Source organism: Anticarsia gemmatalis, chromosome 28 (genome assembly GCF_050436995.1).
Source record: "Anticarsia gemmatalis isolate Benzon Research Colony breed Stoneville strain chromosome 28, ilAntGemm2 primary, whole genome shotgun sequence".
NCBI classification, from domain to species: Eukaryota; Metazoa; Arthropoda; class Insecta; order Lepidoptera; family Erebidae; genus Anticarsia; species Anticarsia gemmatalis.
The window spans coordinates 5,948,858-5,970,280 of record NC_134772.1 but is presented as its reverse complement, the minus strand read 5'-3'; the positions used below and the strand labels follow the sequence as shown (position 1 = coordinate 5,970,280).

At 38.6% G+C, this 21,423-nt stretch overlaps 1 protein-coding gene across 1 annotated transcript; it reads right to left on the bottom strand.

The window, feature by feature from the left end:
* Window positions 1-330: 330 nt before the first annotated feature.
* On the bottom strand, window positions 331-21,312 carry dlt (codanin-1 like protein dlt). Its single transcript, XM_076132731.1, has 18 exons — window positions 21,123-21,312; window positions 20,959-21,047; window positions 18,843-20,062; window positions 17,660-17,888; window positions 16,077-16,236; window positions 15,138-15,235; window positions 14,480-14,595; window positions 13,521-13,732; window positions 12,475-12,981; window positions 11,911-12,093; window positions 11,090-11,182; window positions 10,318-10,441; window positions 9,286-9,455; window positions 8,412-8,568; window positions 7,151-7,281; window positions 6,315-6,500; window positions 5,448-5,660; window positions 331-4,563 (listed from the first exon to the last, which is right to left on the bottom strand). Exons 1-18 carry the CDS (start codon window positions 21,207-21,209, stop codon window positions 4,426-4,428), a joined length of 4,113 nt encoding a protein of 1,370 aa, XP_075988846.1. The 5' UTR covers window positions 21,210-21,312; the 3' UTR covers window positions 331-4,425.
* Window positions 21,313-21,423: the final 111 nt, after the last annotated feature.

The window sequence follows — 21,423 nt, the reverse complement described above, 5'->3', positions numbered from 1 at the left end:
AATTCAGCCAACAATTTTTATTATTAAGTAAGTGAATACGCCTTGTATTTAAATTCAATCGGTAGTTTCAGTTGAAATATTCCCAATAATAATCTAGAGTTTGATAACGATCTAAAGTTTGATAATGATAGGTTCTCTCACGATAAAACCTAGACGAAATATTTATACCTTTAAATATTCCAACAGCTTGCTGCAAGTAAAATATATGAAAAACATGAATCGAGAATTACACTTCAGCAAACTGGCCAAGCGGAGTTGCTGCTCCTCATGTTAATATTTTGGGTATTTAAATAAGAATCATGAATTTCAAAATTTCATTTAATACGTTAAAATGTTAGACATATTCGCAAAAGCGATGAACAATGCATATGGACATTTTTGTACAACTGTGATCTTTATTTATTTATAAATAACATTATAATAATCTATAGATACACTTAATATATAATATTATTAATAGCAGCTTGGAGTTAAGTAACGTTTTCGGTAGATGGCAGTAATTTCACCCCCTTTTACACGAAATTAAAACGTGGGTATATTTCATAAAACTTAGGGTAACAGGCATGACATTATGCTTAAAATAAATTCACGCCTTGTTCACATAGGGGTAGGCAGAGATCAAAGAACGCCACTTGGTACGATCCTTACAAACTTCCCTTGCTTCATTCACATACATACATGTTGCATTATATGTATTTACATATAAATAAAGACCACAATAACTATATTACATTCGTTTGACAACTTAAATGTTACATCTAGGTTGTTTCTATACACATCTATACATTTATATAAATAGTTTGTTGGCAATAATAAAAAATTTAACTACCCCTATGGTATGGGCAGTAGTGTATACGACTGTTGATCACGAGGGCTCGGGTTCGGGATTTTTTTTAATAGGGCAACTCCCGGAATAATAATTGCTCTTGTGTAACGGGGACTTTTACAAATATACAAACAACGGACATAAAATACAACCAGACCCGAAATTATTTATGGTTCGCACAAATAGTTCCGTGCGGGAACCGAACCCACGACCTCCGGACACAATGGTAGCGGTGTGGCGACCTAAACCACTGCGCCGCGGCCACACGGAACAATTATTTGTGTGATCCACAAATAATTGTTTCGTGTCTGGTTGTACTTTGTGTCCGTTGTTTGTATGTTTGTAAAAGTCCCCGCGACACAAGAGCAATTCTTAGTGCGGAAGTTGTCTTTTAAAAAAGAGAGGAGATACATTTCTGCCTATACCTTCGAGTATAACAGTCTAATATGTATATGGCCAACAAACTTTATATTTATTGTACTTTCAAATCTTACAATATTGTATAATTTACATAGATAAATATGTACAAATTTGGCAGTATTTTACAAACGACATTTACAATAAAACAGCTGATATTTTGTTCGTTATGTTTTATCTTAATGAAGTTCAACAACTTAGTAGAGAGTCCGCGTGGTTTAATAAGAAAGAAGAACTTAGTAAGAAATTTCCTACAAACTTTTATCTCCTGTTTTATCCCCTAGGGGGTAGAATTGATCAAAATCCTTTCTTAGCGGATGTCTACGTCACAACATCTACCTGCATGTCAAATTTCAACACGATCCGTCCAGCGGTTTGTGCTGTGCGTTGATAGATCACTATGTCAGTCAGTTAAATTTGAGTTTTATATAATAATATATAGGTATAAGATTATCTTCCGTTACTGATTCACTGATGGACAACGCACAGCAGAAACTACTGAGCGTACAAACTTGACATTTGCTATGAAGATTCCTTAGGAAGTGTAGAGGTGCACTTAGACAGGATTTTTGGAAATTCGCCAGTCCCCAAATTTGCAAAAGGTTCTCTACTAAGTTGTTACACTACAATTTTAAGAACTTAATATAGTATTGTTATGTAATATAAATGGACAATAACAATTCGTTTAGGATCGATTAAACTTTTAAATATAATTACATAAAATTCGTTTTAAAACACAACTTTTTCTTGCTCTAGGAATGAAGTAAAAACAATTTCGTTTCGTAAGGGAATCGAACCCTTATTCCCACTATAGACAATTCCTTTAATATTTCCTGTTTTACTAATAAACGTAGTATAAGCTCTGATAAGTTATACAGTGATTTTCACTCATATACACTTTCGAAATTGATTAAAAGTGACAAAACACAGTATCTCTATACTAATATTATAAATGTGAAAGTAACTCTGTCTGTCTGTCTGTCTGTCTGTCTGCTACTCAATCACGCCTAGACTACTGAACCAATTTGCATGAAATTTGGTAAGGAGATATTTTGATAGCCGAGAAAGGACATAGGCTATGTATATCATCACGCTACGACCAAAAGGAGCAGAGTACTAGTAAAAAATGTTACAAAAATGGGGAAAATTTTGACCCATTCTCTCTTATGTGACGCAAGCGAAGTTGCGCGGGTCATAACTAATAAAATGAAAACTATCTGTGGGTTAAGCAGAACTTAGCGCGGTTATACCATAGATGGGTGACCGCAATGGTATTTGAACTGATCGTCTCCGTGCTTCGAAGGGCATATAAAAAGTCGGTCCCGGTTGTTGTCGATTAAGATAACAGTCGTTAAGCCACGTCAAAGGCCTTAGGTTTGAACAACTTTGACACTAGGTTGACCACTAACCATACGATAGTGTAATCAGAGCTTAGACGACGTCCATTAGTAACTGTTTATGTACAAAATGCTACATAAAAATCGTTGGTTATATAGTATATAACTGTTCAATCTTGATTGTATAAAAGCGAAATTTACCCCCGGTTTCTGAGTACATTTAGCGGTAGTTTATCTATTCAATAGCGTTTAAACTCAAATAAAAAAAACGTATTGAATAGATAAACTACCGCTAAATGTACTCAGAAACCGGTGGCAAGTCTGTTCGTTACGTTGTTATTAAACGGCTGAACCGATTTTGATGGACTTTGACAAAGTGATAGATCTATACCCCAAAATTACGGTCTTACAGGTATTTAACTGAATATTAGATGTTGATATATCTGAACCAATTAAAATGGATTTTTACAAAGTGATAGATTTATATCCGGATTAATAAAATGTTGTACAAACAACAAACTGAATGTTATTCTATACTACTAATTTAAGAAGAGAGCGAAAATTTTGTTAATTTGTATGATAGGCATAATCTCTGGAACCAGTTAACGTATTTTGAAAAACCTTTCATCACCTGAAAGGTAGACTTTTCCAATTTATTAAATCCCAGACGAGCTCTAGTAATGTATATTTTGACAAATATAATAAACATTCAATATTTATTTACTAAACATTCAATATATATTTCTCTAAACATCGTTCATCCCCTCTAGATAAGTTGCGATTAATCCAACGACTAACCCCCGGTTTCTAAGGTACATTTAGCGGTAGTTTATCTATTCAATAGCGTTTAAACTTATATAAAAAAAACGCTATTGGATAGATTGACTTAACTCAATCCCTCATTCCGAGAGGAGACCCTTGCCCAGCAGTGGGACAGTAATGGGTTTTTAATAATAAATTTTGACTACATTTATATATTATTTTATTATTAATATATATTAAAAACTGGTGTCATTCCTTTCGCGTTTCACAGCCCAATATCATAAAAGTTCACATTCCTTAATATAATTTATTATTCATATATTAAAGTATAATAATTCTTATACAAAAAGCAATTGATTCATGTTTTCGATTTTGATAACATTTTATTGAGGATTTTTGTTCTATATATAAGATCTTGTTACTTACTTTAATCCATTACTTATTTGTAAATTTTCCTTTCATGGGGTTGGGAGGAAAAGGGGGGGTTGTACACAGCTTTGATCACATTTAATACTGCTTGTCCTGTGGGGCAACTAATTTCCCCATAAATATGAAATAGGTGGCATAGATAAACACCTAAATTTACTAACCCTCTTATTCATAAAAACACTATAAACTTGTTTTAGCTAAAAAGCTACTATAATATGTTTTCTCTTTTTCATTTCGCTAAGGAGTGAAAGAAACAAAACACTTTATAAACCTTTCATAACTTAATATTGCATATGAATAAGAGGGTTAGTTTCCTGCTGGTTTCGGTTACCAAATAAAGTGAGGGACTTGCATACACCCCCCAGTTGTAATCCAGGCCTTTAGCCCCCTCGCCTCTGCTAATAATTCTATGTAACATATATCATGAGTTTGTTCAGTTATTGCCGTAATACGCACGTGCAACGGTGGGGTCGTTTATATCCCCCTGATTTTGCCTTCCATTTACACGACCCCCCCCCCCCCCACTATAAATTGTGGTGCAGAATTGAGGTGTAATAATTACGCCCCCTGAATTTGTAAATTACTTTATGTTTTCAATGTGAACTAGTGGGAGGGGGTGCACATACCCCCCTTTCATTTCATCCTTCAGTGGTGCTAGTCCATAGGCTCAAGGTGTATATCACCGCAGTACTCCGCGAGGAAGTCCAGGAACAGCGTGAACTTGCCGCCCGACGAGCGGCTCCAGCGACCTGACACTGTCTTCATGCAGGACGATACGCTCTCTAGCACGTGCTGTGGACAATACATTAATATACATGATATAACTAATTAACTGACGTGCAACTTCGCGTCACATAAGAGAGAAGGGGTCATAATTTTCCCCGTTTTTGTAACATTTTTTACTGGCATTCCACTCCTATTGGTCGTAGCGTGATGTTAACGCCTACGCCCTGCCTTTCTCAATAATCCATACTAATATTATAAATGCGAAAGTAACTCTGATAGTCTGTTACTCAATCACGCCTAATCTACTGAACCAATTTGCGTGAAATTTGGTATGGAGATATTTTGATACCCGAGAAAGGACATAGGCTACTTTTTACCCCGGGAAAATGACGCATTTCCATGAGAAAATTTAGGAGACGGACGAAGTCGCGAATAATCAATATATGACAAATAAAACACAATATAATAAAACAAAATTCCGTTGTCATGGCAACTGTTTTAATGGCGGATATGCCTTAGCGCAACTTCGATATATTAAGAGACATAAATAACTTTAAGAATATTTTTCGTGAAAAAAAAAACATATTTTATATCATCACGCTACGGCCAATAGGAGCAGAGTAACAGTAAAAAAGTGTTACAAAAACGTGGGAAATTTTGACCCATTCTCTCTTATGTGACGCAAGCGAAGTTGCGCGGGTCAGCTGGTAAATTGTATATTATCATCACGCCTATAATGGCCGAAGGTATACCTACGTTTTGCCATTAACAATGTTAATGCTATGTAATAGAATGCTCATGGCTTAGTTAACAAAGCCGCACGGATCGATCTCTGAGGTTAAGCTACTCTTCCCCGGTTTTTATGTGGATAGGTGACCAAGTAATTCATGTCGAGTTCCATGCTAAGTCGGACACTAATATTAAGTTTTAAATAAATAAATTATCATTACCTGCGGCCAATCTTGTCTATAAACAGCCAAACACTGTTCCGTAAGCGAGTCTTCAGTGAGGAACCGTTTGTGCAGGAGGAACACCAGCACGGAGGCCATGGCGTCCCAGCACTCACTACGAGAGGTGCTGCTGATGATCATGATGTTGCGAGGACAGAGGACGCGCTCGAACATCTCCAGGCAGCCGTTGTCTTCTTCTAGAGGTTTGGGAGGCTGTGGGCAAAAAAAGCTTCGAGCTAACAAATAACTACAACAATATAGCTAGTTTAGACAAAATTAATAGAGCTATTGATAGATTCAGTAATACGGTAGTTGACTACCAGTCTTCTTCTTCTTGTCATATGGTTAGTGGTCAACCTAGTGTCAAAGTTGTTCAAGCCTGAAAGGCCTTTGACATGACTTAACGACTGTTATCTTAATCGACAACAACCGGGACCGACTCTTTACGTGCCCTCCGTAGCACGGAGACGCTCAGTTCAAATACCACTATGCGGTCACCCATCTATGGAGTGACCGCGCCGAGGGTTACTTAACCCACAGATCGTTTACAGACCGGTGAGCACAACTGCCATACACGCGTTAATCAAAGCAGTGATAGCCGTGTGGTATAAGTTGATACCTCCCACGCAAGTGGTCGACGGTTCGAACCCGAGTTGATATGCAATCTTGCATGCTTGAGAGATTTTTAGAACAGTTCTGGAAGGTATGCAAAGTCCCCAACCCGCACTTCGCCAGCGTGATGGACTTTAGGCCTAACCCCTCCATCATTACGGGAGGAGACCTTTGCCCAGCAGTGGGACATTAATGGGTTAAATTTATTAATTATTATTTTAATATAATATGTTGTTTATAATTGTAATTCCTTACCTGACAAACCACCTTCCCACTCCAAGAATTAGGTGACCTAGGTCCCACGGCGCTGGGTGACCGCGGCGACCGCGGACCTTGCAGTGCGTTGGGGGAGTAAGGACCTTGCGTGAGAGAGATGGGTGACCGCGGCTGAGTCAGCGATATTGGGGACTTCGGCGGTTGGATTAGTCTGAAGTCTTGATGCTGAAATGAGAAAAAAATTAGATACATAATAAAAATGTAACCAGTTATAGTCCCACTGCTGGGCAAGGGTCTCCTCCCGTAATGAGGGAGGGGTTAGGCCTTGAGTCCACCACGCTGGCCAAGTGCGGATTTCCATGCCCTCAAGAAATGTGTTTAATATTTTTTAAGGCTTGCAAAATTTCATCAACTTTAAGTGAGTTAAAGAAATATTTTTTTATGACGATGTTTTTATTCACCGGTATAATATATAACAAGTGATAATTATTTTTAATACACACATAACTTGGAAAAGTCATTGGTGTGTTGCCTCGAGTACGAACCGTCAATCACTTGCGTGGGATGTACTAAGTTTAACTAAGTTATACGACTCGGCTATCACTAAAAAAATATAAATATATCACTAATTACGACGTGACTGCCTTCGTGGCGCAGTGGTTAGGTCGCCACGCCGCTACCATTGCGTCGGGAGGTCGTGGGTCCGATTGTCAAACGAAACAATCATTTGTGCGATCCACAAATAAATGTTTCGTGTCCGTTGTTTGTATGTTTGTAAAAGTCCAAGCGACACGAGAGCAATTTTTAAATTTATAAAACGGGAGTTTCCTTTTCAAGGAAATAATAAATAAAAAATATATACTTTAATGACTTACTTGATTATATTCATCATCATGCATATATTCATCATCAGTTTTATTATCAGTTCTCTCTCGACAACACGCACTCCATATCGCGTCTAACTTCTGTAGAAATGATTCCGTCACTTCCGATGGTCGGCGGGATACTGGAACAAAAATAAATAAATTAAATGAAAATCTATTAATGTCCCACTGCTGGGCAAAGGTCTCCTCCCGTAATGAGGGAGGTTAGGCCTTGAGTCCAACAAAAATAAATATATAAATATCAGTGGACAACTCACACACGGTCATCTGAATTCAAACTCAGCAGAGCTTGTACTGTAATCAGACAACTATAGCTCGATTCTCTTACTACTATCGACTACCGACAACCGGCTAGTAATCGAGAAATTTTACTCAAAAATCTGTTTAGCGCCTCTGCCGCTGTCTGTAAGAACTATTTTGGTAGTACATTTTAAATGTCAAATCTTCGATACTCGTCAGTGTCGACTAAGAGATAAAACACATACTTTATATACTTCTAAATACATACTGATCACTATCACTATCCATACTAATATTATAAATGCGAAAGTAACTCTGTCTGTCTGTCTGTCTGTCTGTCTGTCTGTCTGCTACTCAATCACGTCTAAACTACTGAACCAATTTGCATTAAATTTGGTATGGAGATATTTTGATACCCGAGAAAGGACATAGGCTACTTTTTACCCCGGGAAAATGACGCATTTCCCGGGAAAATGCAGAAAATTGAACGAAGTCGCGAGAAATCAATATTATAATGACATTGAATTAACAAAATTCCGTTGCCATGGCAACTGTTTTAATGGCGGATATGCCTTAGCGCGACTTCGTTATACTAAGAGATATAAATAATTTTGAGAATATTTTTCGTGAAAAAAAAGCATATTTTATATCATCACGCTACGACCAATAGGAGCAGAGTAGGTAACAGTAAAAAGTGTCACAAAGACATGGAACATTCTGACCCATTCTTTCTTATGTGACGCAAGCGAAGCTGCGCGGGTCAGCTAGTACACCATAAAATAAAGTTCTCTTGCCGCGGTTGTCCGTTTGTTAGCAATAAACTCAAAATTGAAAGAAAGTATTCACCAATAGGTAGCGATTCTTTCCCACAACTGCCGGTTTCGTGTTCGATTCCCGAGTCAGGATTTAAAAACTGACGGGCCTGCGTCTGACATCTTGCCACTATTTTTTTTATGGCAAATTCCTTATTTGCTATCCTTACATACAGTCCCCTAACTTATTGGTCACTTACCGAACACAACACACAGATCTAAAGACAGTTGCATCACGGCTCGTTGTGTGTGCGGCCTCACGAACATGTTGGTGGCGGCGCATCCGACCGCGCTGGACGACAACACGCTGGACAAGTCAGGACATTCTGACCCGTCTAGTAGCAGACATATTTGTTCCTGCCAACAAAAAATATAGTATATTTCACTTTATCGTGTGGTTAGTGGTCAACCTAGTGTCAAAGTAGTTGGTACGTTTGTGGTGAACTGTTGTTATGTTAAACAACAAGCGTGACTTGTATCACGGAGACGCTCAGCTCAAACTTATAAAATTCTCGTGTCACAATGTTAGTTACTTTACTCCTCCGAAAGGACTTTACCGATATTTACCAAATTTTATATGCATATTCAGTAGATCTGAGAATCTACTATCTATTTATTTTACACCCCTAAGTGATGAAGGTTGTCAAGCATTAAAAAAATATATATGGCAAAACAATGTTTGCCAGGTCAGCTAGTAAGTACATAAAGTCACGCTTTCTTCCCAAGGGGTAGGCAGAGACTAGAGAACGCCATACGATCCTTACAAACATCCTGTTGTTTGTTTGTTTGTCGTATGGTTAGTGGTCAACCTAGTGTCAAAGTTGTTCAAGCCACCCGAAGGTCTTTGACATGACTTAACGACAGTTATCGCAATTGACAACAACCAGGACCGACTTTTTACGTGCCCTCCGTAGCACAGAGACGCCCAGTTCGAATACCACTATACGGTCACCCATCTATGAAATGACCGCGCCAAGGGTTGCTTAACCCACAGTTCGGTTACCGACCGGTGAGCGCAATTTCCTATGCTTCATTCACTTCAATACATAAATACATAAATACTGTGTTACATACCTTTAAATTAATAATACAAGTGGCGGGACTGACGTGGTTCGCGTGGAACACATCGTCTGGTGACGTCATAGCTGTGACGTCACACGTCTGCTTGGCCGCGGGCGGGGTCGCGAACGGGCCTAGTGCTATGAACGTCTTCATTTCTGCTTCTATGTCTTTACAGAGGACCGCTGGAAGATAATGAATAATTAATATAAAACTCAAAGGTGACTGACTGAGTGATTGACATACCCCCGGTTTCGTAGGTACATTTAGCGGTAGTTTATCTATTCAATAGCGTTAAAACTCATATAAAAAACGCTATTAAATAGACTGTTTATTATTTATTTATCGTATGGTTAGTGTCAAAGTTGTTCAAGCCGTCCGGAAGGCCTTTGACGTGGCTTAACGACTGTTATCTTAATTGACTACAATCGGGACCGACTTTTTACGTGCCCTCCGAAGCACGGAGACGCCCAGTTCAAATACCACTATGCGGTCACCCATCTATAGAATGACCTTGCCAACCCACAGATCGTTTACCGACCGGTGAGCGCAACTGGTTAAGATAAACTACCGTTAAATGTGCCTCAGAAACCGGGGGATAGTGATCTAGCATCGCACAGCACAAACCACTGGACGGATCGAGCTGAAATTTAGCATGCAGGTACATGTTATGACATAGGCATCCGCTAAGAAAGGATTTTGATCAATTCTACCCCCAAGGGGATTAAATAGAAGATGAAAGTTTGTATGAAACTTTGTCAATTTAAAACCGATCGGGCTGAGACTTTGCATGCATAAAGCTACTATGACGTAGACATCTCCTAAACTCCTTACCCCCACGGGGATAAAATAGGAGATTAAAGTCTGTATAAATCTTCTTAGATCCACTGATTGAACTAAAATTAACCTAGATGTACACATAGGATACTTTTTACAACGGGAAACCTTTTCAGGCGGACGATGTTGCAGGCAGAAGCCGGTTTAAGGTATAAAATCACCTCACTTTGTCTAAACGGTTTGTTTCAAGGTAATGAACCCTGGACTCACCAGTGCTTGTCCAGTTGTCGGTGAGCCACTTGCTGAGCCTGCTCATGGAGGCCTTCACCGCCAGCGTCACGAGCGGCGCCGGGGCTGATGCTAGTAGTGACGATACTGCACTTTCTGCTCGAGACTGAAACAAAATAACAATTAGTTTTTAGAAACCTACAGTATCTTGGTTATAGGTGGTGTGAAGCAGTGATAGCCGAGTGGTTTAAGTTGGCACCTCCCACGCAAGTGGTGACAGGTTCGAATCCGAGGCAACACACCAATGACTTTTCGAAGATATGTATATTAGAAATAATTATCACATGCTCCAACGGTGAAGGAAAACATCGTGAGGAAACCTTGCATTCCTACAATTTGTTTAATACATTTTATTGAGGGTATGCAAAGTCCCCAACCCGCACTTGGCCAGCGTGGTGGACTCAAGGCTTAACCCTTGCCTCATTCGGGTGGAGACCCTTGCCCAGCAGTGGGACAGTATTAGGTTAGAAAACCTCATAAAAACTTAATAATGAGCATGACTTCGTTTGCCATATATAGACCTACATCTTTTTTTCAGCCTAGCCTTTCTTCCAACTATGTTGGAGTCGGCTTCCAGCCTCACCGGATGCAGCTGAATACCAGTATTTTACATGGGGCGACTGTCTATCGGACCTCCACAACACAGTTACCTGGGTTATAACATGACCTACATATTAAGCAATAATTTTGCACAATTTTATTGCACAACTATATTTTTTTGGGTGGCTGAAATATGAACATTAATATAATTTACCTGTATATTAGTCTTAGCGGAAGACAACGCCACTGTCCTTAATTGTTGTAAATTATCACGGTATATTTGCTGTATTGACACGAGCAGAGATGCCTGTAACAAGAAACACAACTTATTTAATACTAGCTGACCCGCGCAACTTCGCTTGCGTCTCATAAGAGAATCATAATTTTCCCCGTTTTTGTAACATTTTTCGCTGCTACTCTGCTCCTATTGGTCGTAGCGTAATGATATATAGCCTATAACCTTCCTCGATACATGGACTATCTAACATTGAAATAATTTTTCAAATCGGACCAGTAGTTCCTGAGATTAGCGCGTTCAAACAAACAAACAAACTCTTCAGCTTTATAATATTAGTATAGATTATTGTCTTTCACGCAAAAAATAGAGGGTTTTAAAGTACAAAAGGTTTTTTTCCAATTTATGTACGCACATTTGCTAGGAAAAAGTATAATCCGCTACTAAAGGAAGTAAAAAAATCTTTTGAATACCAATACGTTAATCACGCTAGATTTTTATTTTTTTCTAATTAAAGCCGAAGTTGTGCGGGTCATCTAGTATACTAGCTGACTCACGCAACTTCGCTTGCGTCACATAAGAGAGAATAGGTCAAAATTTTCCCCGTTTTTGTAAAATTTTTCACTGGTACTCTGCTCGTATTAGTCGTAGCGTGATGATATTTGTAGCTTATAGCCTTCCTCGATAAATGGGCTATCTAACACTGACAGAATTTTTCAAATCGGGAAAGTAGTCCCTGAGATTAGCGCGTTCAAACAGACAAACAAACTCTTCAGCTTTATTATATTAGTATAGATTACCTGGTCTCCGGTATAACTCCTCGCCAAGCTCATAGCTTGCTCCCTGGCGTTGTCTCTAGCAGTCACCAGTGCCTTAGCGCTCAACTCTCTCACGACTGCCGAGGTCACACGTTCGATTACCAGTTCTAACACACGACGGGTCGAAGACGGCTGGCTTTTCAGTAGTTCCTCTTCTAAACGGGCCTGGGGAGGAGATAAATAATATTGAGTAAATTAAAAACAAATATATTTCAGTCTTCTTCTTGTCTTCTTGCCGTATGGTTAGTGGTCAACCTAGTGTCAAAGTTGTTCAAGCCGCCCGAAGGCCTTTGACGTGGCTTAACGATTGTTATCTTATTTTATAATGATAATTTCAGCATCCGAAAAAATCCGAGCCAGTGTTGCCTACCTGACCCTAACCTAGATTAACACAAAGGATACTTTTACTCCGGGAAATCTTTCATCAATCACGTGGACGAAGTCGTAGACCGGAGATAGTACATACATAAAACAAAACCTTATTCCAACAAGTGAAGGCAGAGACCAAAGAAAAAAATATCCGATAAAATAAAATTAGGTTTTTACCTGTAATTCTTTCTCCTTATTCTTAATCCGGTCTTCCTGATTCAAAGTCAGACTAACCGGGGTAATATGCCTATAGCTCGCTTCTTTCTGTTCCGTAGACACTTTACACGTAGACAACAACACATTTAGATCTTTTAAATACGGGCACAGTTCTATAATCACTTGTTCGTTCACTATATCGTAACAATCCACACTAATATCACTAAACACATCACTAATTAGTCGATTTTCGTAAAACAACTCTTGAGGAAAATGCGGCAAATCGAATAACCAACCGAGCATCGATTTTAGATATATAACTGTATTTTTCTTCATACTAGTGTTGTGTTTTAGTCGATTCGTGTATATATCGAATAGTTTCTTTAGTAGAGTTGTAAAGTATTTTGTTCTTAATGTCGTGTAGTCTAACATTGATAGGTATTGTATTATCCAGGGTGTAGTTATAGAGAGACGCCCGGTTTCGCTCGCGTTTGATAGTATGCCTTGTAGGTCGATTGTTGGTTGGCTCTGAAATCAAATATAGTTTGTTAATGAGTTTATTTTGTTATGTCCTAGGTTTGATTACCGGATTAATTTTATAAGTTCGATAACCGAAAAGAATTTGACTACTAATATTATAAATGAAGGTTTTGTGTTGATAGATGTATAAATATGTTACTCTAACTACGGAACAGTTTTTATGAAATATTTTTCTTAGAAAGAAAACTCCCGCATTTAGAATTGCTCTTGTGTCGCGGGGACTTTTACAAACATACAAACAACGGACACAAAGTACGTTGTTATAATAATAGGAAGTAGGGTAAATAATAATTAGTTTCAGTGGCGCAGTGGTTTAGGTCGCCACGCCACTACCATTGCGTCGGGGGGTCGTGGGTTCGATTCCTACACGGAACGATTATTTGTGTGTTCCACAAATAATCGTTTCGCGTCTGGTTGTGCTTTGTGTCCGTTGTTTGTATGTTTGTAAACGTCCCCGCGACACAAGAGCAATTCTTAGTGCGGGAGTTGTCATAATTAAATGAAAAAATAAATGAAAATTTACTTACATAATTTCTCAAAGCCAAATCATTTTCCAAAACCTTTTCCTTAGGCGGCGCGTAATTCATTTCTCTCTGAATACTTTTAGTTATTCCTGCTTTATTAGTGCTTATATCCATGACCTGAGAGTAGGGGAGAGATGCTAGGAACCCTAGGAATTTAGCTAGGAGTCCTAGCTTCTTTGATAGCAGGAGGTATTCTTTTGTTAGGTCTGTGTTTGCTGTAACAAAGAAAAATATTGTTAAATACATACTTAAGGCTTGGATTCTCCCTCATTCCGGGAGGAGACCCTTGCCCAGCAGTGGGACATTAGTGGGTTATTTTATTTTTATTTAGATACTAAATATCACGTCTGTTATACCCGAAGGTGTAGGCAGAGTTGTATAATATACCCATGTTTCGAAATTTACAATGTTAGTCTCATGTAATAGGGGGCGAGCATAATGCCATACAATAATAATGTAATCCTGGTCATTGTATTAAGTAGACCATTTATCGAGGAAGGCTTTAGGCTATATATCATCACGCTACGACCAATAGGAGCAGAATATCAGTAAAAAATGTTACAAAGACGGGGAAAATTACGACCCAGTCTCTCTTATGTGACGCAAGCGAAGTTGCGCGAGTCAGCTAGTATTTAATTAATTATTCATTTTAACTACTTGAGGCACCGACCGGTGAGCGCAACTGGCTATGAGCAGCCAGTTGTGCTCACCGGTCGGTAAACGATCTGTAGGTTAAGCAACCGTTGGCGCGGTCATTCTATAGATGGGTGACCGCATAGTGGTATTTGAACTGGGTGTCTCCGTGCTTCGGAGGGCACGTAAAAAGTCGGTCCCGGTTATTGTCTACTAAGATAACAGTCGTTAAGCCACGCCAAAGGCCTTCGGGCGGCTTGAACAACTTTGACACTAGGTTGACCACTAACCATACGACAAACAAACAAACAAACAATATAACTACTTACAATTTCCTCTGTCGTCGGGCGCCAGTTGTATGGCTTCAAGAGCCGTGAGTTCCGCGGCGAGCGCGTCCCGGAGATGTACTCGAAATGATTCACTCTCCGCGTTTATTATGAACTCTCTGTGGGAAAAATAATAAAGGATATCATTCAGGCAGGCTCCATTCATTATTGGGCCTTTTTTTGAAGTACCGGCCAACAAAAATAAATGACATATATCGGTAGAACTAGCCATTTAGAGCAATATTTAGTATGGCACATAGCCTGTGGGATGACTATGAACCGAAATATACAAGTTTGAAGATTCGTCATTTTCAATCATTTTTTCTTTTCTGAAAATGCTGTAAAGTATAAAATAAGATTGATATTGCTAGAATTAACTTCACTCTGAAGTTGATTTAAGGTCGCGTAGCACACGTATCAACTCGGAAACAGATCGGATATGGATTATGGTTACAACAAACCCAAATGTATTGTATCTTTAATCAATATCGAATAAACATTTGATAAATGACAGGGTAAGGTCCCAAAGTTGTTGGAAAAGTCATCAGTGTCCTTATAACTTGAATGCTTAATTTTAAAATGAATTCATGCAAATTTTGTCAAATGCTCTTCTTAATTGTAAAATTAATTTAAATAAATATCAAACGGTTCAAGTACTTACTTATAAAACATTTCATTAGCAGTAAAGTGCGGTAGTCGGTGTGACTCGGGCGCAGTGGGGCAAGTCAGTCGTCGTTGTAGCTTGCTTAGCTTCGATTCCTGTGTTACACATAACAATAATTTATAAAGATTATTACTATTGAGTAAATTGTCAGTCTCTATGATAAGTAGTGCATGCGACAACCTCGTAGGGGTCTCTGGTTCGAATCCCAAGTCGAACCACAAATGTATACTGTCTCCTAACACAGTGTGTCGTCATTGGCAAAGCTACCATCTTAACCACTGGGAAGACGCCAATGAAGTACAAAGCATACATACATAAAAACAAGCCTTTTTCCCATAGGGCAGGCAGAGACCAGAGAACGTCACTTGGTACGATTTTCACAAACTTCCCTTGCTTCATTCACATACATACATGTTGTCATACAGGACCGCCGGTTACGAGTAGCACCTGACCTTTCTACAAGACATCATCGATATGATCTGTGTATATCTTTCTAGGGCGTCCCCTCCCGGTGTTACCAAAAACAAATCAATAATAATGTCCTCCTAGCTGATATACGGCTACGGCGGTCAATTTCATTGAAACTGGCCATCTGTGCAGGACTTTGTTTATAGTGTCCAAGTGTGTGCACAATACACAGGTACACTCTCTATTCCATCACTCTCATAGTCCGGTGGGACGGATAACCGACACGACCAGTGAGAGGTCAGGCGCAGGACCGACGGCTTTACGTGCTCTCCGAGGCACGGAGGTCTACGACCTCAACTTCCTAACTCCGGGCAATCTCTAAGAAATTCTTAACAGAAAATCTCAGAAAATACTTTTTTGGCCCGACCCAGGATTCGAACCCGAGACCTCTCACACCGCAGTCGCATATACTACCGACCGCGCCACAGAGGCAGTTAAACCAAATCAATATGAATAATATAACCCCACCTGTTTACAAGTAGGTAAGCAGTGTTGTAACATATGTTGAGTGAACAACGCGGATAGATGTGCGTGGTTGGCGGCACACGCTCCCCCGGACAGTAGGGCTTTGACGCGGGACCGGAGCGACGAGCGGGACCCGCCTGAAGACTCCGTGTCTTGGTACCATCTGAAATATACATACATCCATACTAATATACTAGCGGACCCGACAGACGTTGTCCTGTCTACACGTCTTTAATTTGCACATTTTAAACGTTCTTTAATAATCTAAACCATTCTCAGGTCGCCTCGAACACACACAAAAAATTTCATCAAAATCGGTCCAGTCGTTTAAGAGAAGTTCAGTGACATACACACTTACAGAAGAATCCATACTAATATTATAAATGCGAAAGTAACTCTGTCTGTCTGTCTGTCTGTCTGTCTGCTACTCAATCACGCCTAAACTACTGAACCAATTTGCATGAAATTTGGGATGGAGATATTTTGATACCCGAGAAAGGACATAGGCTACTTTTTACCCCGGGAAAATGACGCATTTCCCGGGAAAATTCAGGTGGCGAACGAAGTCGCGAATATTCAATATTATAATGACACTGAATTAACAAAATTCCGTTGTCATGGCAACTGTTTTAATGGCGCGATTTCGTTATATTTAGAGATACTTATAAATAATTTTGATTTGACTGCCTCCGTGGCGCAGTGGTTTAGGTCGCCACGCCGATACCACTGCAACGGGAGGTCGTGGGTTCGATTCCCACACGGGACAATTATTTGTGCGATCCACAAATAACTGTTTCGGGTCTGGTTGTGCTTTGTGTCCGTTGTTTGTATGTTTGTAAAAGTCCCCGCGACACAAGAGCAATTCTTAGTGCGGGAGTTGTCTTTTTAAAAAAAAAAAGAAAAAAGAAAAAGAAAGAAAGATAGAATATTTTTCGTGAAAAAAAAGCATATTTTATATCATCACGCTACGACCAATAGGAGCAGAGTAACAGTAAAAAGTGTTACAAAAACGTGGAAAATTCTGACCCGTTCTCTCTTATGTGACGCAAGCGAAGTTGTGCGGGTCAGCTAGTTATATATATATATATAAAGATACATATTAATATTACAAATGCGAAAGTAACTCTGTCTGTCTGTCTGTTACTCAATCACGCCTAAACTACTGAACCAATTTGCATGAAGTTTGGTATGGAGATATTTTGATACCCGAGAAAGGACATAGGCTACTTTTTACCCCGGGAAAATAACGCATTCCATGGGAAAATTTTGGTGGCGGACAAAGTCGCGGGTAAAAGCCACAAGCGACTTCGTCCGCGTGGAAACCCTTCCCGTGTAAATCCCGATCCCTCGGGAACTCCGAGATAAAAAGTAGCGTATGTGTTATTCTGGGTCTTCAGCTACCTATATACCAAATTTTATCGTAATCGGTTCAATAGTATTTGCGTGAAAGAGTAACAAACATACATAAATACTCAAAAACTTTCGCATTTATAATATTAGTAGGATTTTGTAAATATATTAAATGTACGGAAACGCCATGTCTACTATTTTATTATGAGTATATATATAGATTACTTTTATCTTACCTTAATATATCATAAAACATATCCCTCTGCTTCTTAAAATGGTGAAAACTGAGCATATTGGGGAAGTTATCTACATTATCCGTCTCCAAATTAAAGCATATCACGTCGTTATGTCTCTGGGGGGGTCGGCAGCGGTCCCCGGTGGCTTCAGCCTCGCATCTCAGACCGTAACAGTTCAGTAGAAACTTTGCCAAGTCTGGGTAGAAGGAACGGACCTTTTTGTTTTCGCCTGAAATTGTGTAGTAGAGAATTATTGTCAGTAAACGATAATTGTGTGGCTCGTGGCTTATTTGTTTGTCGTATGGTTAATAGTCAACCTAGTGTCAAAGTTGTTCAAGCCGCCCGAGAGCCCTTTGACGTGGCTTAACGACTGTTATTTTAGTAGATAACAGCCGGGACCGACTTTTTACGTGCCCTCCGAAGCACGGAGACGACCAGCTCAATTACCACTATGCGGTCACCCATCTATGAAATGACCGCGTCAAGAGTTGTTTAACCCACAGATCGTTTTACGTTTTCGACCGCTGAGCGCAACTGGCTATGGGCGCCTCGATGTGGCTTAGTTAACAACAGCCGCGCAAATCGATCTCTGAGGTTAAGGTAGAGTAGTTAGAATCTTGAAAGTCTGACAACCAGTCTTACCAAAGGGTATTGTGTTATAACCCAGGTAACTGTGTTGTGGAGGTCAGATAGACAGTCGCTCCATGTAAAACACTGGTATTCAGCTGCATCTTAGACTGGAAGCCGACTCCAACATAGTTTGAAAGAAAGGCTAGACTGATATATAAACGATCAGTGAGTTAAGTAACTTGTACATTACATAGATGTAGGTGCAGTGTTTGAGCTGAGCGTCTCCGTGATACAAGTCACGCTTGTTGTTTAACATAACAACAGTTCACGTCAAACGTACCAACTACTTTGACACTAGGTTGCACTAACCATGCGGTAAATAGAAAGTTACAAATCATTGAAATCTCTTTTCAAAATTATATCTAACAGTTAATGTTTTACGCAAAAGCTGCACAGCTTTTAATAAAAATTAACACCAAAATCTTTGAAGCAGACCAATATAAGCTATTATTTCAAGAATCAATTTCTTTGGCCTAAAATGGGGAATAAGAGGTTTAAATAATGTTAAGTGGATCACCTAGTGTTTTATAAAAGAAAATAATGCATGTCTCACCTAAAGTTTTCAAAGAGCTTTTATCCAAAATAACTTCAAGTATCATGCGTTGGTGCCACAAGGACTTAACAGCAAAATACGTACTATTATGTATTGTCTTAAGTAAATAACACATATCGTTCTCTTTCAACTTACTCTCCGCACTTACATAGTCGTCTTCGTACTGTTTCGATATTAAAATAGATATTAAGAAATATATCTCCGTATTGACACTCATTATTAAGTTATTTTTAAGCAATATTTCATATAAATCGACTAACAAATCGAGTTTCTCTTTAAATATAACTTTTGTATTGTCACTTTTGATGTAATTTTGACACTTTTCTATTGAAGATTTGTGTGTGATTTTAATTTGTGGAGAAATTATTTGTTTCTGTGGTAATGTTGTGTTCAAAATGTTAAATTTCTCCATTAACTTATGTCTTTCTTGCTTCAAAATGTTACGTTCGATTTCAAAGCTATTTGATTCTTTAACTTGTATCCTTTGTTGTTTAAATGCTGAGTTTTCTTCGAGCAACAACGGTGATGTGTGTATAGACTCCGCACTGAAACTGTTTAAAGAAATAGATTTTTGCGATTTATCTATATTAGTAGGTTTGATTCTCCTTTTTTCTGAACGTAATGAACTAGATTTCCTCGCACCAATTTCAGGAAACATCTCCGAGTTAGTCAAATCGAGTTCCAGTTTACTCTCATCGTTGTCTGATGAAATACGTTTGTCTCTCCTTTTCTTGTTACTTTTCTGAACATTAACCATGTAATCTCCTAAACAACTCTTGTCTTGAGACCTAGAATGCCTGTGGCTTAACCTCGGAGTGTCACATCGTTCATGATGTTCTTTAAAATTCTTTGGTGTCACCGGACTGGTTAACGGTAAATTCGGATACTCGGACGGTTTCAAACCATTCTTCATTGGAGTACTAGAGACCGCTAGTCTATCTACTCCGGTACTCAGCCTTGATTCATCCGAAGACACTGATTGGTTAGACTTTTCTTCAGTGAATAACTTGGTTTTGACTCTCCTACCGGTTCTTTTACGGTCTTTGCTCGGTGATTCATGGGAGCGTTGTCGGTCTGTTTTGACTGAGAGACTGTCCATAGTACGATCTTCGCTGGTTGGGTCGGAGACAGATCTGCGGTGTTTGCGACGAGTACTAAGAAGCTTTTCTGGGGTACTGTGTTGAAGGATTTGGACTGCATTGCTGTTTGTTTGTAGGATGCTGAAATGAATATAGAAATTAAAGTATAAGATTTTATGTCTGAAATTGTAGGCATTTGATACACCTTTGTTTTACCATTTACATTTATTTCTAGACTAAAACTGTTCAGTCTTTATGAGCATAATTTTTAAGGATTTTTTCATTCGTTTTTATTTATGACGCAGCCTGGTATGCCAAAAAATGTATTAAATACATTTCTTAAGCCATGCAAAGACAACCTGTACTTGGCCAGAATGGCAGATTTAAGGCCGAGCCCCTCCCTTGTTCAGTAGAACACCTTTGCTCAATAGTAGGTCAGTAACAGTTTAAAAATAGTTTTTCAGTATTAAAAACTATAACACCAATAGGAATCTACTCTGTATTTCAGTTTCAGTTTACAAAATCATAGAATATAATTCTACATTTTCTCAGCCAATACCCAGTTCAGGTACTGAAAAAGAACTGTAAAAAAGTATGTCAAATTTTTTTAGGTATCAAAAACTATAGCACCAATAGGAATCTACTCTGTATTTCAGTTTATAGAATAATAGAATATAATATTACATTTTCTCAATCAATACCCAGTTAAGTTACTGAAAAAGAACTTTAAAAAAGTATGTATATGCAGGCGATATACTTTGGTATAGGAAAACTTCATACTTCAACTATATAAAGAGTAAACGAAAAATACCACCGCAAGTAACTATGAGTAGGTACAATAAAAATTCAACAGCTGTTTGGATATTTTGAGATACCTACTGACTAAGAAAATTAATTATACAGTTTATAAAAAGGTCTATCAAATCAATAGTCTTTTTAGACCTCTAACAGGTCACCAAGGGTCAGACAAAGAATATTTTCATTGACCTCAAAAGTAGCACAAGTTTCAATGTTTACAATTTTTTCGCACAACCTACCTGTCAGTCTGATTCCGTAAAAACGATAAAAAACACGTCACAAACTCATTCCTGTTACAGCAATTCAATATACAGTCTTCAGGCGTGTCCTGAAAATAAAAATAACATGAGAAATAAGCACAAATATGCTAAATTTCTGAATTTATTTTAGGTTATAGTTTCACCTCCAATGATTCGTTATTTAACCACTTTATAAGCAAGTTGGCGTCTAATTTCCCAGTAAGGACACTTTCTATTATTGTATCTGGCATCTTGGTGTTTTAAGTTTATACTTAGAACGCACTAGAATGTTTTTTTGAGCAAAAATCGATTTTCGTAAGCTGCGCGCTCAAAGTTGGAGAGCGCCATATTTGTGTATTGTTGCCATATTAATTATTCAAATGATTATGAAACGTCAAAGTCAGTGTTGTGGTAGAATTTTATAAACAAAAAAGATTAGATAGGTAGGTAATGCTTCAAAGACTA

What these genes read in the sequence shown, in the direction of transcription:
- dlt (XM_076132731.1), bottom strand. Translation starts at nt 21,209, where the DNA reads ATGCCAGATACAATAATAGAAAGTGTCCTTACTGGGAAATTAGACGCC. An exon ending in GCTTACCTACTTGTAAACAG is followed by an intron (nt 15,236 to 16,076) that starts GTGGGGTTATAT and finishes TGTGTAACACAG; the next exon opens with GAATCGAAGCTAAGCAAGCT. An exon ending in AGATCTGTGTGTTGTGTTCG is followed by an intron (nt 7,282 to 8,411) that starts GTAAGTGACCAA and finishes TTTTTGTTCCAG; the next exon opens with TATCCCGCCGACCATCGGAA.